Genomic DNA, 16,448 nt, shown 5'->3' with positions numbered 1-16,448 from the left:
CTGTGACCGAAAGACCCGATGAGAACAAACTCAGAGAAGGAAAAGTTCCTCTGGCTCATGGTTTCAGAGGCTCAGTCCACGGTCGGCCGACTGCGTGTTTCTGGGTCTGAGGTGAGGCGGAGCATCGTGGAGGAAGATGCTCAGGCGTGGCACCAGGGACAGGAGAGCCGCAGTGCAGAGCCAGGGATAGGATGATCCCCGAGGGCAGCCCCAGTGACCCACCTCCTCCAGCCACACCCTACCTGCCTACAGTTACCACCCGTGAGTCCATTCACATCATTAATCTATCAAGTGGATTAATCCACTGAGTTGCGTCAGTTCTCAGGACCCCGTCATTTCACCCTGAACGCTCCTACGTGTCTAAACCACAACAGGGTTGAGACGTCAACATCATCGCACTGCACCCAGGACACTAGCCAACTGGCCAGCCACAGGTGACAATGGACGAGCCAGAGTCAAGGCCAAACAGGGTTCTGTGCATGGCAGGGGTGGATAGTGCAGAGGGTGGCACTGCCCATGCTTTGCCTTCTCCAAATTTCTGAGCCTGAGAAGGGAGTTGGGAGGCGGGGAGGTCCAGTGCTCCCAGGGAGCCCGCGTCCCAGGAGAAGGCAGATAGATCCCTGCCCACCTTTCCCGCAGGATTGCCGGGAACCCCCATGGCTTCCTCTTCTGCCAGCGTCGGGTTGACAGGCAGCTTTAAAACCTTGTGTACTGATGGGGCTGATTCTCTTCTCATCACGGACACCTTCCCCACCCGCCGCTGTGGGCACCCGACTCGTGGGTTCTGATCCCGTGGGCCTGGCGTGAGTCTCGTGTGTGTCAAAAGCGTCCCAAACCTTCACTGCTGAGGACATGTCACACGGCCGAGATGGAGGCGCCCTGGCACTGTGCTGGGTGGGTGGCATGTGTGGCCTGGGTTTTTCTCCACCTTTGACTTGCGATGTTGTTTAGAAATGTGCTTTATTTCTCCCTGATGCTCCCCTTTCCCCAACAAAAAGCTGGAACAAATTGAAACTGGCAGGACCAGGTGAGGAGGCCCCTCCTGAGCCTCTTGATCTGAGCTGCTGGTCCTGAGTCCGTGTCCGCAGCCCCCGGTTCCAGCTTGGGTGGCCCTCCGCGGGCACGGCTCCTCTGCCCACAGAACCACACTGGTCCTCCCGCTTAGGAACCGGAACAATTCCCAGCACCCTGTATTAGTGTGGTTCTCTTGGGCCGTGTCTGGAAACTGTTTCAGGCATTCGCGGGACTAGATGAAGGTTCTCCCAAAGCTGCAGCTTGGTTTCCATCCTGTCAGTTGCCTTGCTGGGCTTTGGAGATTTCAGGGAGGTTTTGAATGTGTCTGCTTACACCTCCCGCTGAAACCTCGACTTCTTTCTCAGAACCTCCAAAAGGAGAAAAGAGCGGCTCGGGAATGCCTGTGTTGAAACAGTATCGCGATGACTCCCGGCAGGGTTTTCACCTCCCTGAGCCCACTGTGTTGGATCAGATACGCTTCAACGGGTACAGACTGATTCCATACGTCTTCTAATTGATCTTAAGCAGTCCTTTTATTTTCTCTTGCACATCGTGATTCATGCTCTGCATTTAGTCCTTCGATGAGTTGCTTTGTCAGTCGGACTGGGTCAAGGTATGCTTTTAATTCTGTAAAGCTCGCTCTGTGCGGTTTGAGCCCAGGTTAACAGGCGCATCAGCTTTATGGATCTTCGAAGCATTCCTGATTGACACTCGCACACTTACGACACTTCTCTGTCTTCAGTAAAACCTTAGGTGTGCTGTCCTGCCGTGGCGGCTGATCAGCCTGCTTCCAGCGGGTTTTGCAGGCCGCTGTCCTGTTCTGAGATCAGCCGCCTCACATTCAGCACACGCCTCCTGTAAGCACAGACTAATGGACACCTGCAAGTCCGCGTTCCCTCTGGCCGTCTGTCCTAGTTTAGCACCGTCTGGACGGGTGACTCTGTGCGATTGCTGGCGTGTGGGGTTCAGTGTGCACGCAGCTCACCGTTCCCCCCTCCCCCCCTCCCTGCCCTCCCTCCTCATGGAAGCAGCCACGGTCACCTCGTCACTTGGTGGCCGCCCAGGACTGCCGTGGACCTGAGGAGGACATTTCTCGCCTGGACACAGAGCAGGGGCCTCGGCGCCTCTCCCCGCACCCCCCTTCTGTGTGGCCCCTATACTGGGTCTTGTTTCCCTGTTTGTCTCAGAACCTACGGAAATCATCAGGGCTTGTCTTATTAGATTAAAATGTGACGCGGGTTGAATCCAAAAGACCTGCAGCCAGGGGTGTTCAGATGTAGGGTTTTTGGGTTTTGGAATATTTGCATTTTATAAGGATGAGCTCTTGGGGATGGGATCCCAGCGTGGACACAAATTCATTCATGGGGGCTGGGGATACAGCTCTGCTGGTAGAGTGCTTGCCTCGCAAGCATAAGGCCCTGGGTTCAAGCCCCAGCAGGGCAAAAAAAAAAAAAAATTCACTTATGTTTCCCATACACCTTATGCACATAGCCAGGCCATGTGCATGGTATTTTAAGTAGTCTGGACACAAAACAAAGTTTCATGGTGTGGAGTTTCCCACGCCGGGCACCGTCACCCCTCGGGAAGAGTCGGATGTGGAGCAGTCCAGGTATGTGGGTCAGGGATGCCCTGCCGGCCACTGACGCTGATCATGCCTGATGCTCTGTGTCTTCCCGTCTCTGTTCTTCCGTGTGGAGCCAGAGTTTTTTCGGCCTGGAGAGCTCACCATAGCATGTCTTTCCTGATGGGTACTGGTAGCTGATTCTCCATCTGTGAGTTTAAAAATATATTTTTAAAAACATTAAAAAATATTCCAGCCTAACTGTTAACATTTTTTTTCATTTAAAATAAACTTTGGTTTTTATTGTAAAATTAACTTCATTGAGGGTAATTTACATACAATGAAATGCACCCGTTTGAGGTGTACAGTTTGATGAGTTTTGACAGACGCTTACATCTTTCTAGCCATTACTGTAGTTAATGGTTGTGTCACCTTGGAAAGTTCCCTGGGTGCCTTTGTTGTGAGCCACCCACCCGTTCTTGGCCCCGAGCATTCGTTGATTTATTCTGTGACTGCAGATGGTTCGGCCTGGTCCAGGATGTCACGAGAATGAAATAAGGAAGCCTGCATGTCTCAGGTCGGACTTCTCTCCCCAGAACTATGTTTCTGAGATCCCACTATACCATTGTGGGTATCTGGTTCATTCCTTTTAATTGGTGAGTAATACTCCGTAAGTGTTTATCCGTTTACTTGTTGATGGAGCTTTGGTCTGTTTCCAGTTTCTATTTCTCCATACAGAATCACACCGTGGACTTTATTTCTTTAATGGAAGAGGAGGACTGAGGTTGCTGACCGACGGAGCAGTGGCATGTTCAGCTTCACAAGAAGCTGCCCAACACTTCTTCAAAGCCCGTGCTCTGTTTCCACTCCCGACAGCATTACATGAGGGCTCCAGTTGTTGGACGTTTTGCCAACACTTGGTTCTGTCTAGCATTTTCACTTTGTCCGCCCCGCTGGCTGTGCAGGAGGAACCCACGGCTGTGTGAAGTGTCCACTCTGATGACCACAGGTGATGCTGAGCAGCGTGGGCCCTCGCATCCTCTGGGGGTTGTTCTGATCCCCCTGCCATGGGAAACACTGAGGTGCTTATTTTCATGATGTGGGCTTTTCAGATGCCTTGACCTGCTCTTGCCACAAGTCCTTTTTCAGACGTACTGTGAATATTTCCCCAGGGCCTGTCTCTTCATCTTTTCTAAGATGATTTTTAAGGAGCACAAGATTTAAAATCTGATGATGTCAAAATATCACATTTTTCCTTATGATTTGTGTTTTTTGCATCCTACTTAAGAAAATTTTGCTTCGTCAAGTTGCGCAATTTTTTCCCTGTATTTTTTTTTAAAAAAAACTCTGTGACTTTGACGTCTACCACCAGGCGCGTGATCCCTTTGGACTTCATTTCATGCACACGGTATTAAAGTTCATCTGTCGCCACGTGGGAATCCAGTCATTCCGGTACAGTCTGATGAAGGACCACTGGCTCCCTCACTGGATCAGTTCGGCACCTCCAAAAAGCCAGTTGATCGTACACAGGTGAAGGTCTGTTCCTTTGAGCTATGAACCTCTTCGTTGCCAAGACCACACTCTCTTGATTAGCTTTGCAGGTCTTGAGAGCAGATAGTTCTTTCCAATATTCTTAAAAAAAAATTGTTTTGGCTATTCTCTGTCCTTTGTGTTTATATGTAAAGTTTTAAACCACTTGTCAAATTTTGCAAAAATCCCTGCTGGGGTTTTGACAGGGATTGTGTTGAACCTGTAGATCAACCTGAGGAGAACGGACGTTTTGAGAACCTCAGGGTCCTGCCCGTTGGCACACTGGCTCTGGCCACGCCAGCCTCCTTTGCTCTCTCCTGGCAGAGATTTGTAGCATGGAGCCCCTGGGCTCTCGCTGGCTTCCCCAAGCCCGTCCCCGACCTTCCTGCTCTTGGTGCTATGGTGACTGGTACTGGTCATCAGCTCTTCATTTTTCCTGCTGCCCATTGTCGCTGTTGACCTCAGACTCTGTGACGTTGCTGGAGTTCCGTGTTCCTCTGAATCTTTCTGCAAATTCTTTTAAGATTTTCCGTGTTCATGCCAGTAAGAGCGGTGCAGCTCCTCTCCAGTGTGAATGTTTCTCTTACCACCCGCTCGCTTTGCTGGCCGAGCCTCCAGCCCGTGTTAAACAGAAGCCTTCTCCTGACGTCGGGAAAGCACCGGGTCTTTGGCTACTTAGTGCGATGACAGCCTGGCCAAGGGGAGGCAGCTCCCTTCCTGGCGTCAGTGTGAACGGGCGTTGCATTTCCTCCGATCCTCTTTACGCCTGCGTAAGGGTGATCACGGTTTCTCTTCCAAGAACAGGATGAATTGCGTGGATCCATCTTTTAGAATCTAAATTCAGACCGGCCGTGTGTGACTTGGAAGTGCTCTGCCTTGTCGACCGGTCCCCCCTTTGCATGCATCACTGAGCTCAGTTTGCTAACGTTTTGTCGGGGATTTTTGCATTTCTGTTCACTTTTTTTTTTTTTTTTTGTACCATTTTTATCTGATTTTGGTAACAGGGTGATGCTGGCCTCGTAGGAAGAGTTGAGATGTGTTCCAACTGAAGTTCGTGAAGGAATTTCTTAGGGTTGGTGTTTGCTCTTCATTAACTGTTTGATAGGATCCAGGAGAGAAGCCCTCTGGGCGTAGAGGAATATTTTTATGTTTTGGGGAACAGAAGGTTATTAGCTGTGAATTAAATTTTGTTAAGAGATACAAGGCTATTCATGTTTTCTGTATCTTCTTGGATCTATTTTACTAATTTGTTTCTCAAGGAATTTTTCTACTTTGTCTAAATTATCAATATTCTGGCATAAAATTATTTATAATATTCCTTTATTATCCTCTTTCATAACCTTAGGGTCTGTAGTGATGCCTCTTTCTTTTTTCTTTTTATATTTCTTAATCTTTTTCTTGTGATGCCTCTTTCTTCTCTGATTTTTGCAAATATGTGGCTTTTTATATGTTAAAATCAGTTTAGCCAGAGGCTTACCTATTTTGTGAATCTTTTCATTGCCTTTTTTTCTCTATTGTTTGCCCATTTTCTCTTTGACTAATTTCTGCTCTTCATTTCCTTTCTTCTATTTGTCTTTGATTTGATTTGCTATTCTTCTAGCTTCTTAAGTCGGGATCTTAGAACATTGGTCTTAAACCTTCCATCTTTTTCTAAAATAACTAATTGAGCTACAATTTTGCTTTTAAGCACTGTTTTACCTGATCCCACAATTTTAATTTAGTATGCTTTCATTCAGATCCCTTGTGATCTGATTTACTCTTGGACATGTGAATTATGTAAAACTATTTTTAGTTATAAAATATTGGGAGATTTTCCAGGTGTCTTCTTACTGATGTTTAACTCAATTTCACTGTGGTCAGAGAACGTTTTATGGAAGATTTCAATTATTTAAAATGCATTGAGAACTGTTTTGTGACCCAAGATGTGGTCTGTTTCTTTGTGACCATTCCAAGTATACTTGAGAAGATTGTGTTAATGCAGTGCCCTATAAATTAAATATGGTCAAGTCCTTTTGGAGTGTTTTGCAAGTCTCCTATGTCTTCATGGATTTTATCTGCTACTGAGGGAGATGTGCTAGTCTCCCGTCATGTTAGTGGATTTGCTGTTTTCTTCATGCATTGAACTTCCTGTATTCTGAAACCTTGTTATGGCTACATTTTGGATTTTATATGTTCTAAACAACTTGGTCCTTTACCATGATGAGTGAATGCTGTTCATTTCTAGCGAAGTATCTGATATTAATTTAGCTGTTCCTGATATTTCAATTTTCTGTCACTACAACAGATACCTGAGACAATCAACTAATGAAGAGAAAAAGGTTAATTTTGGCTCACGCTTTGGAGGTCCCAGGGCATGGTTTGTTGGTCCTGTTACTTTGGGCCTGTGGCAAAGCTGTCCATCACTGTGGTACCACATGGCAGACCAAAGCCGCTCACCAAATGGTTAGGAAATGAAAGGGAAAAGGAGGATGGGGCTGGCCTACTGTTTCCTTCAGGGACATGCCCCCAATGACCTAGAGACATCCCGCTAGGCCCCACCTCTGGAAGGTCCCACCACCTCCCAACAGCACCACAGGCTGGGGACCAAGTCTTGGAAGGACACTTAAAATCCAAAGTATAATATCATATTTCTTATGATTGATGTTCTCATGGTTCCACTTTTCCATCCTTGAACTCTTAAGATACTTATGAGAATATTTAAGAATATTTTTTTTGTAGACAGCCTACACTGTCTGTAGACAGTGGGTCTTATTCATCCTGGTGGTCTCTGCCCTAAATTGTAGAATTGAGCTCTTTAAATGCAATGCAACTCAGTGCATTTAGGTTTACGTCTCCCATCTTGCTATTTCTCTTCTATTTTTCCCAGCTGTTCTTCAGTCATTCTTTCTGTTTTATGCCTTTCTCAGTATTATTTTCAGATACTGCATTCCATCCCCTCTCTTGGTTTTGCTGGCTGCCTCTCTTTGTGCTTCAGGGCTTACCACACGCACCCTCAGCACATGACAGTCTCATGTCACATACAGTCCTCCTCGTGGATGAGTAAGCTGCCTTCAAGAGAGAACTCCGTCCTCTGCCCCTTCCTGTTCTTCTTGTCCTATGTTTTGCTTTATTGTAGGTCATTAATCCTGTAAGCATGTTGGTCTGTTCATCTCAGTGGACTAATTTTTTATTTTTATTTTTTTAGTGCTGGGGATTGAACCCAGGCACTCTACCAGCTGAGCTATCTCCCCAGCCCAGTGGACTAATTTTTAAAGAAGGTAAAAATAATTGAAATTTTTTTATACCTGCTAATATATTTATGGTTCTTGGGACTTATGATTCCTGAATTTCTATTATCATTTACTTCAGCCTAATGGCTATAAATCACCCACTTTTTGTTTATTTGAAAAACCTTTATTTCACCTTCAAATTTATAGGATCTGTATATCTATCTATCTATCTATCATCTATCATCTATCTATCTATCATCTATCTATAATATATCTATCATCTATCATCTCTCTATCATCTATCTATCTATCTATCTATCTATCTATCTATCTATCTATCATCTATCTATCTATCATCTATCTAGGAATTTAACCCAGAACCTTGCATCTGTTAGACAAGTGCTCTTCTGCTGAGCAACACCCTTATCCTTTTAAATTTCTGGACAGTTTGAGACAGGGTCTTGCTGAGTTGCCCAGGCTGGCCTTGGACATCTCATCCCCCTGAGCAGCTGGGATTAGGGGCTGGTGTCGTCTTGTTCACCTGAAATGTTTTTACTGCACAGAGAATTCTAGATGGTTCTGGTTTCCATCATCTTCTGACAGACATTATCTCTAAGAAAAAGTTAGTAGTGTTTCTATTCACTCGTCTCCTGAAATTCAATGAGGCTTTTCCTCTGAGACTGAAGGTTTTCTTTGACCCCTAGCTTTTAGTGGTGTGATTACAATGTGTCCTACTGTGGCCTTTCTTACTTTATCTTGGTTGGGGTAAATTGCATCACTTGGATTTATGTCTTGTTAGCTTTTATCAAATTGGGCAAATATTAGCCACTATGTATTCAAAGACATTTTCCCCTTGCCTCACTTCAAACACATCCTCTCTCTTTTTAGAAACTAAGATTGAACCTACATTAGATTGCTGGGTATTATCTCAGGTCACAAAGACATTTTGCTTTGTTTCTGTGGTGCCGGGATCAGACCCGGGGTCTGGAACATGTGAAGCAAGTGCTCTACTCCTGAGCGACATACCCAGCCCGAATCAAGACTTAATTTCTCAGTCACTTTTCTGCCTCTGCTTCAGTCTCTGTTGCTTTATTTCATGTTCACTTACCCTTTTTCAACAGCATCTAAGCTAAAGTTAAGCCCTCAAATAACTTCTTCCTGTTAAATATTTTTTTTCATTCTATGATTTCATTCATTCCTTTCCTAGTTTCTTCTCCTTTCTTTATTATGTATACATTTTCCTTTAGCTAATCAAGCATATCTATGACGGTCATTTATAAGTCCCCACTGGCTAATTCCATTGTGGCTGCCACTTCTGCCTCTGTTTCTATGGACACTGTTAATGTTCATGCTGTTGTGTTTCTGGATTTTTGTTTGCCTTTTGAAGCATTTTGAAGTTTGTTTGTTAGGCATTTAAGTTACTGGAGAATTACCTTGATATTTGTTTCTGAACTTTGTTAGGGAAGTCCTAGGGTAGTGCCTTCACTTAAGAGCTGGTTCATTCTTGCTACTGAGGGGCCTCTACCCTAGCCTCAGGCACTCACTGAGCTTTTCCCACTAGAGATCATTAGGACTGAGTTATTTCTTAGTCTTAGAAATGCTCAGCTTACAGCTCTCCTTATTAAGTGCTCTTTGCTGGGCTGCGTGGAATTTCATCCTTGTGCACACATTATAGTTATTAACCAGGGACCTACAGGACTCCCTGTGACGATTTCCCCTCTGACTCAGGGAGAGGGGAAATCCAGTTCCTCTCCAGTTCTCTGCCCAACGTCCTGCAACCACTTCAGCGTCCATGGGCTCCGCTCTCTGCTTCCTCAACTCAGGAGAGCTCTGTGCACTGCTCTGGATTCTCTGCAGCCATACAGAAGATGTCTCCAGGCCGACAGCCACTGCCGTGGGGCTCTCTTCCTTCTGGTCTGCTTCTCACAAGGATCCAGTCCACTTTGCCTGCTGTCCAGTTACTGAAAACTGATGATTCATATATTCATTTAGATTATGTTTGTTAACAGTTGAAGGGCAAGTCCAACTCAGAAGCAGACTCCTCGACTTTCTTTTTAATGAGTGTTTTCGATGCATCCAGATAAGGATGCATAGTTATTTTCTTTGAGCTCATCAAAGATCATACTAATGATGGTAGCTATACGAACATCTGTCACTTCTGTTGAGACGCGGCTGTTTTCCTGACGGTGAGAGAGATGGCGGCAGGGAGGGAGAAAAGCCGAGGCAGGGAGGGGAGGGAGAGAGGGACTTGGTTATTTCCCCGGGGTTGTCTTTGGATCCAGGAGTGTCCTTGTGAGTACCCCTTGTGTGGCGTCTCTGAACATGTCCTGCTTGGAATTCATAGAAATTCCTGAGTCATAACTTCATGGGTTTGGAATATCGGGCCCGGCCCGCTCTCTCTCCTTCCCAGGTTTTGTGACATTCCGGGCATTCTCGTGCTGGGTCTCGGGGACCTTCCTCTGTTCGCCTCCTTTCTTCTCTTGGCATTCCAGTAGGCTTCTTTCTACTGCCCTACTTAACACTCCACTGATCTTCTCTTCGTCTGTGTCTAATCTGCTTTAAGCACATCTGTTGAGTGCTTTTTCTTTTGTGGGTCTGTTCTAGAATCACTATTTTATTTTGTTTTAAAAAATAAATTCTAGTTATTCCCTGGTGCGTTTCTCTATTTGTCATCCCTTTGGCAGAACGGTTTTCCCAGTCAGCGTTGGTCGTGGGTGATTGCACTATCTGGGTGGCCGTGTTCTCATCTGCTCCTCTCGCTCTTCCTGTCCTCTTCACGTGGCCCCTTCTAGCACACCTGGCAATTTTTGATCAGAAGCCAGATCTGAAACCTCGTGGCCGTCCTGCCTGTTGTTCTCCCCGGTAGAGATCCGATTCCCAACTCGGTGGGTAGGGGTCACTCGTTGCTGACCAGTCCTGAGGTTAGGAGGCTGGACCTGGCTCTCGGGTCCTTGCTCGGCCCTGGGGGCCCATCCTGTGGGCTCCTGAGTGCAGGTAAGGGGAGCAGAGGGACCTGGCTCCTCCCACACCCGCGACTCGGTCTGTCTGCTGGCCTCGCTCTTGGCCCTGTTGGCTCTGCTCAGTTTCTTTCTTTGCCGTTCACCTTGTGCAGCGGCAGAACAGGCCCAAGCCGCGGGGGGGGGGGGGGGGGGGGGGGGGGGGGGGGGGGGGGGGGAGCGACTTCCTTCCCTTGGATTTCAGCAGCTGGGGCCGCTGCCCAGCTCCGAGGAAATGTGATTACTTTCTTCCCCCACCCTCGATGCTCCAGAATCTCCGAGACATTACTTTCTTCTTGGCCTTCTCACGCAATGCCACTTAGAAATTAGCTGGATTAATTAGTGTACAAGGCCCCGCCAAGGCCTCTCCCTCCTCCGGCTCTTGGCCACACTCCTGAGTTCTTAACTCCCAGTATTATTATTATTACTTTTTGCTAATATGTTTTTGGATTTGTTTTTTTTTTCTTGAGAGGAAGTAAAAACACCATTTATTTTCTGACCCATTTCATTTTAGGGGACTATTTTCCACCAACTTATCCTCCTCACTGAATATGTAAACCCTGGATGCGGCCGTTTCACCCTGTTTGTTAGTTCACTTTTCTTCTGGGTTCTAGTGTTGCATACAGTCCTCAAGCCAATCTTGAGATTTTTTTTTTTTTTTCTTTTGTTTTTTGTCTGAATATTTTGTCCTAGAAATGAAAAGAATTACTGGCACATGTGTCAGTATTATCTTTTTATTAATAATCCTATAACAGAGGAAACCCTTGGTTTTTTTTTAAGATAGTGATGGTTTTATTCTTTTATTACATTGAAATAAAATTAGTGAAGAACTCTTTCCTCATTTAAAAAATAAAGCCAATATGAAAAAGGATTTTACTGTAGAACGGAATTGTAGGACATCCATATCTGTACACCCCAGAAGCAGAGGCCCCTGGGATCCTGGTCCTGCAGCACTGGCTGATTCACAGACGGCATCGTAGTTGTATTCTGGGCAAATACATAACGTACACATGGGCAAGAGCAGGTTCTCTTTTCAAAAACAGCGTCATGTATGTTATTTTGCAATTAGCTTTTCCATTTCAGAGTGTGTTTCTGATATCTTTTCAGGTTAGTAGATTTGCCTAGTTATCTATGGCTTGAAAAACAAATCACACAAAATCTAAGTGGCTTAATAAGCAATTTCTCTCTACCTCATCCAGCTCCGAGAGTCAGGAATTCTGTAGGGCATTGCAGGGTGGCTTGTCTCTCCCTGCAGCATTGAGGCTTCAGGTCAAAGGTTCTCCTGGCAGGCCAGCTGGGGCTAGGTAGTTGGGGTAGGCCAGACACACCCCGTTTCTGTGTTCTGTCTGTCTCTTAAGTATATTTTTAGTTGTGGATGAACCTTTATTTATTTATTTTTATGTGGTACTGAGGATGGAACCCAGTGCTTCTCACACATGCCAGGCAAGCGCTGTACCACTGAGCCACAGCCCCGCCCTGTCTCTTTCTCTTTCCCTTGACCTCTCTCTCTTTCCTTCCCTCCCTCTGCCACTCCTCTCCAGATGGCCTCTCGCAAAGCTAGCTTGGGCTGTCTTTCAGCACAGTGGCCTGGGAGGGGTGGGGGGTGAGTGGACATTTTCCTGGAGCTGGAAGAAGCTTACTCAGTGAATGGGAAGTAAAAGTTCATGGTTGCCTGGAGCTAGCATAAATTATCTCCATCCATTGAAGAAGTCATGGTCTTGTCCAGATTAAAGGGTAAGGAGATGCAGATCTCAATGCTCCGTAGGGAAATGTCAAAGAATTTATGGCTATCTTTAATTTACCACTGTCAAAAACTTTGCCTGCATCAATAATTATTTGCATCCTTCTAACATGAAAATACCCAGAAACGTCCCCAGGCCTCGAGAAGTCTTGGTTCATCCCAGCACCAGTTTCAGGCTGAAGGTCCTGGATCTCATCATCCAAAGCTGCTGAGGTAGGGGTGAGTCTCCCGGGGAAGTTCTCAGTGTGAAGATCTGTTAGCTGAAGAAACAAGTTCTCTCTTCCCTTTTCTTCCCTGAACACTCAGCGTACGCTGGCCAGGCGGAAATAGAACATCCGCAATCCATCCCCAGTTCAAAAAGTGGGGGAAGACGGAGGTGTGTCCTGTAGCAGTCCCTGGTTCGTGACCATTCTGAAGTCACCTGGGACGGTGTCTTGCTGCTTAGGGACAAATCTCCTGCCTTTTGGTGCCACCATGGGCCCCCAGGGAGTCCATCTCCTTTTCCCATAAGAAACGACCCTCACTTGTGGCCTGCTTTTCCTTAGGGAGGGTCAGGGCTCAAGGTCAGCCCCTCTCCCTGGCAGGCCACGCTGGCGTGCTTTCCTACTGTGATTCAAAGTATAAGCCCTTCACTGGCCAAAAGCCACACGTGCACATACATCTCTGTGAGGACAGGACCGTCTCTACCTCTGCTCCCCTGTGAGGCTGCTGGGGAGGATGCAGGTTTTAAGATTCTTAGAAGCTCTTCTAGCCGTGCCCTTAAACATGCCTGAAGCCTTAGCCACTCTCCCTGCCTCGCCCCCACCTAGTCTTTGTCCAGAGGCCAGACTTTACTGCCCTGGGCTTGGCAGTTTCTGCTGGGAGAGATGACCATGAGGAATGGCTGCCCTTTCCAGCCAGCAGCTGCTGGCTCCCTTTTGTTTTCTCTTGGTTCTGCTACGAAAGGATGGAAGAGCTTCTTCCTCAGTTAATCTCTCTCTGCTTATCTTTTATCACAGGCATCTAGAAAAATTCAGTTAGCATTTTCTGTTTTCTACTTCGAAACGGCCCTCACTAGACCCAGGAGTTCATTAGATACCCTTTCCATTTACCTCGTTAACTCAGTCAGCAGTTCTGCTAGTTGTCCTTCCAGAACATGGCTCAGGTGCTGTTTCCGGCTTCCATGAAGTTTCTCCTCGTCCTCTGAGTCGCCAAGAGTCTTCGGAGGCCCTCGGAAGTCACCCGTAGCTTTCGGTCATCACCCGGTTTCAAAGTCAATGCTTTAAGTTTGCATCACAGCAGTTTCGTTGTGATTATCTGTCGTGTAACTGCTCCTGAACCTCTAGCCATGCACCAAGGAATGTGTTGTGAAGAACCCAGTGCAGCCTACGTCCTGCACTGGAAGGAGTGCATCGAACTTGTCACCCTCCAGCATATACTGCTCAAGTGGCCTTTTAGATTTCTATTTCTACGCAGAGCACAGTGGACCTCTTCAACACCTTTGTCCACCGCCTGTCCTGAGCACTTGCAGTTGATGTACTGATTGAGGGAAAGGAAAAGAAGATTGGGAAGGAGAGCGGGAGGTGGGGATGGCTTTGTCTCCTTCAGAGAATGATCTGACCAGTGAGGTAGCCGTTGTCCGTGTCTGACTGTGTAACGCCGGGTCCCAAAGCTGGAGGCAGGTGGGGGACTAAGTTACAAAGTCTGCTCCGAGCTGTTTCCTGGAAGGCTGAGTTATTTTAGGTTGGAGGGAGTACTTATGCTAAATCCAGCTACCAAGGCGTGATAAAGGGAACTCCCTCTATTCTTTCTGCTCTATGTTGATGTTTTGCTTCCATTCTGTAATTAGTAAAATATTTTATTTGGCATTTTCACTGGAAGGATATGTTTCATATGAGTTGGAGCGAGGGTGTCAGGGCCTGTGAACCCGCAGCTCCGTCAGCCTGGAAACCTCGGACGGTCACAGTTGGTGAGGACAGAGAAACTGCATCTGGCTTGCTCATCAAAGGCTGCCACTCTGCCTCTCTGGTTCCTGAGGTCCTTGAGCTTAGTATTCTGGGGCAAAAAATCCTTGATTTTTTCCTCCCAAGGTAACGCCTTTGATGTGTGTGAGCTGCCAACTGAGCGGGGCCACAGGCAACCTTTGCTGAAAGCTTACTTCATGCCTGGAACTGAGTGATCTGAGCGAGCTGCCACGGAGTCTTCACAAGAACCTGGTGTGGCAGGTACTACAACTGACCCCATTTTGCAGATGAGGACAGTGAGATTTAAAGAGCACAAATCAGGTACTCAGACTCACACTGGCATCAAGCGAGGGCAGAGTGAGAACACAGGCCTGGAGCGTCCCATCCTGGGTATGTGGGTGGCCTCTACATTTTACCAGGAGTCCGGAGTGCATCTCTCCACTCGCCACAGGGCTTTGGCAACCTGGTTGCCGTCCTGAAAAGTAACAAAACAATTTCTTACTGAAGCGACCAGTTGTTGGAAGATGCAGCTGTTATCCAAACCAAGGACTCAGAGAGAAAAATCATGTCGAGATTTCAACTCTGTTCCTCTTCCTGAAACCCTTGATGGAAGCCTCTTCCATGCACATCTCTGAGCTAGGTACATAGAACTCAACCAGTGGCCCAAGGTTAGAACTCGGAAGGAGGGCCTGGACCAGAAAAGATGCGGTAACGAACGCTAAATGCCAGAGAGTGTGACAGGGAGCCAGAAACTGCCCAGGCTACAAGCCGGAAGGCACAGATAGGGAGGGCACCCTGATTAACTTGTGTCACTGGCTGGCAGCGCCAGTGCCCGAACTCCCTTGGCAGTGGAAACAGGCAGTGGAGAGGTGACTGCTGAGCTGCCTGGAGGAGAAGCTTAGAGCATGCAGTCTGCTTTGCATGTATCTTTTCTTTGATTCTGGGAAGTGGAGGCATCTGAGCTGGTGAGCAGTCCGTCTACCACACAGAGGGGGCAAGAAACTGGGGATCCTGGAAAGGAGGGTGGCGGAAGGAAAGACTAGCCTGGTCCAGCACACCCTTGCATGGGTCCCAGGAAGGGGCTGGCAGGTGTCTGAGTCTGTCTGAGACTCAGCTCGGGGTTTCCATTTTTTTCTTGACAACACACACCTTGTTTGCATTGTGCATTCTGGCAGTTCCTGGGCACAGGGAGGGAGCCAGATGGGAACAGGGAGGTAAATGGGGACTTGAGGCTGTTTTCCTCTGAGGCATGGGGCATGGGAGACAAGGGGTCTGTCTGGGAAGAGACTTGAGGGGGGTCAGTGCCAGGGCAGGCCGTGGTCCATGAGACGTCCAGCTCACTCCTGCATCCAAGAGCCTACTCTCCCCCACGAAATTCCTTCTGTGACCTTGGGAGAAGTGGGGGCCTCGCCATGTGTTCTCGGGTCCCAGGGGACTGGAATCAGAGCTTGGCTGGCTGATATGCCTCCCGGGATGGTGCCTCCCCCTGGGGGCTCTGCCTTTCCCTGGACGCAGACTCAGGTGAATCGGTGAATTGTGGCCCTAGGATGTGGGCGCTGGGGATGAAGTAGTTAAGGTCGGAGGTGCTCGGCGAGTTGTCCAACGCAGAGAATCAGCAGTTTGCCAGAGTTAACGTGGGCAGCTTCTTTGGGGAGGAAAGGAAGGAGCACCGTCTGCCAAGCTCCAGCTCGCCCCCCGCGTGTGTCTGTCTGTGTGTGCAGAGTGCGTGTGTGCGCTAGTGTGAGTGCGCGCGCGCCGAGGCGTTCCTCAGGTTGCGCTGCCTGGAAACCGAAGGAGCCATTGGAGAGGCGAGGGGCTGGGGTGGGGGCTCCCCGATCCTCGGAGCAGCCGGGAGGCGGGCGCGGAGCGGGCCCAGAAACCCAGCTCCTGCAAGAGCGGGGCGGGGGTTGCGGTGCGGGCAGCCGCGAGGCCCCGTGGGCCCGCCGGGGAGGAGCCCGGGAGGAGGCCGGGGCTGCATGGAGTTTCTAGGGCGCGCAACTCCGGCGGGGCCTCGGCCACTGGGCTCCGGGGCGCAGCGAGGCAGCCGCGCACATGGGCTGAGCCCGCGCGGCCAGCGGGAGCGGGAGGGGTAGAGGAGTGCGGGTGCAGGGGGTGCGGGGCACACGTCCCCAGACGGGAGCAGAGGACAAGGACAGGAGGAGCGCGCCCGGATCGTGCTCCCAGCCGACGAGGGGCTCGCGCCGGCCCGGCGCGCGCGTGGGGAGCGGCCCGGGGGCGCGGTGGGAGCCGGCGGCAGCAAGGATGCCGGCGCGGGCACGCGGCCGCCGGCTGGGGGTGTGAGCCAGAGGCGGGCGCAGCGCTCGGCGCCTCGGTTCCGCGCCGCCCCCTGCCTGCGGGCCTCGGAGGAAGCCCCGCGCCGCGCGGAGGCGCCTCGGCAGCCGGGCTGCGGGGCCCCGGCCCAGCGAGAGGTGAGTGCCGCCGCTCGCCGCTCCC

At 48.8% G+C, this 16,448-nt stretch overlaps 1 protein-coding gene across 6 annotated transcripts in view; it reads left to right on the top strand.

Annotated features, from left to right (window-relative positions):
- The window catches only part of CALN1 (calneuron 1), a 381,358-nt gene that overhangs the window by 57,296 nt on the left and 307,614 nt on the right, over positions 1-16,448 (top strand). For 2 of the 6 annotated variants that reach the window (XM_079120235.1, XM_079120226.1), the window contains exon 1: positions 14,905-14,959. The exons of 2 other annotated variants lie outside the window; for them this stretch is intronic. In XM_079120235.1, the coding sequence (XP_078976361.1) occupies positions 14,916-14,959 (44 nt within the window). In that variant the 5' untranslated portion in view covers positions 14,905-14,915. Of the gene's footprint in view, positions 1-14,904; positions 14,960-15,490; positions 15,516-15,848; positions 16,424-16,448 lie in introns of those variants that run through there. 2 more of the 6 variants (XM_079120231.1, XM_079120228.1) reach the window with 2 other exon arrangements.

This window comes from Sciurus vulgaris, assembly GCF_902686455.1.
Source record: "Sciurus vulgaris genome assembly, chromosome: 18".
NCBI lineage: Eukaryota > Metazoa > Chordata > Mammalia > Rodentia > Sciuridae > Sciurus > Sciurus vulgaris.
The sequence above is the reverse complement of the archived record's forward strand: the minus strand, read 5'-3'. Positions and strand labels throughout refer to the sequence as shown.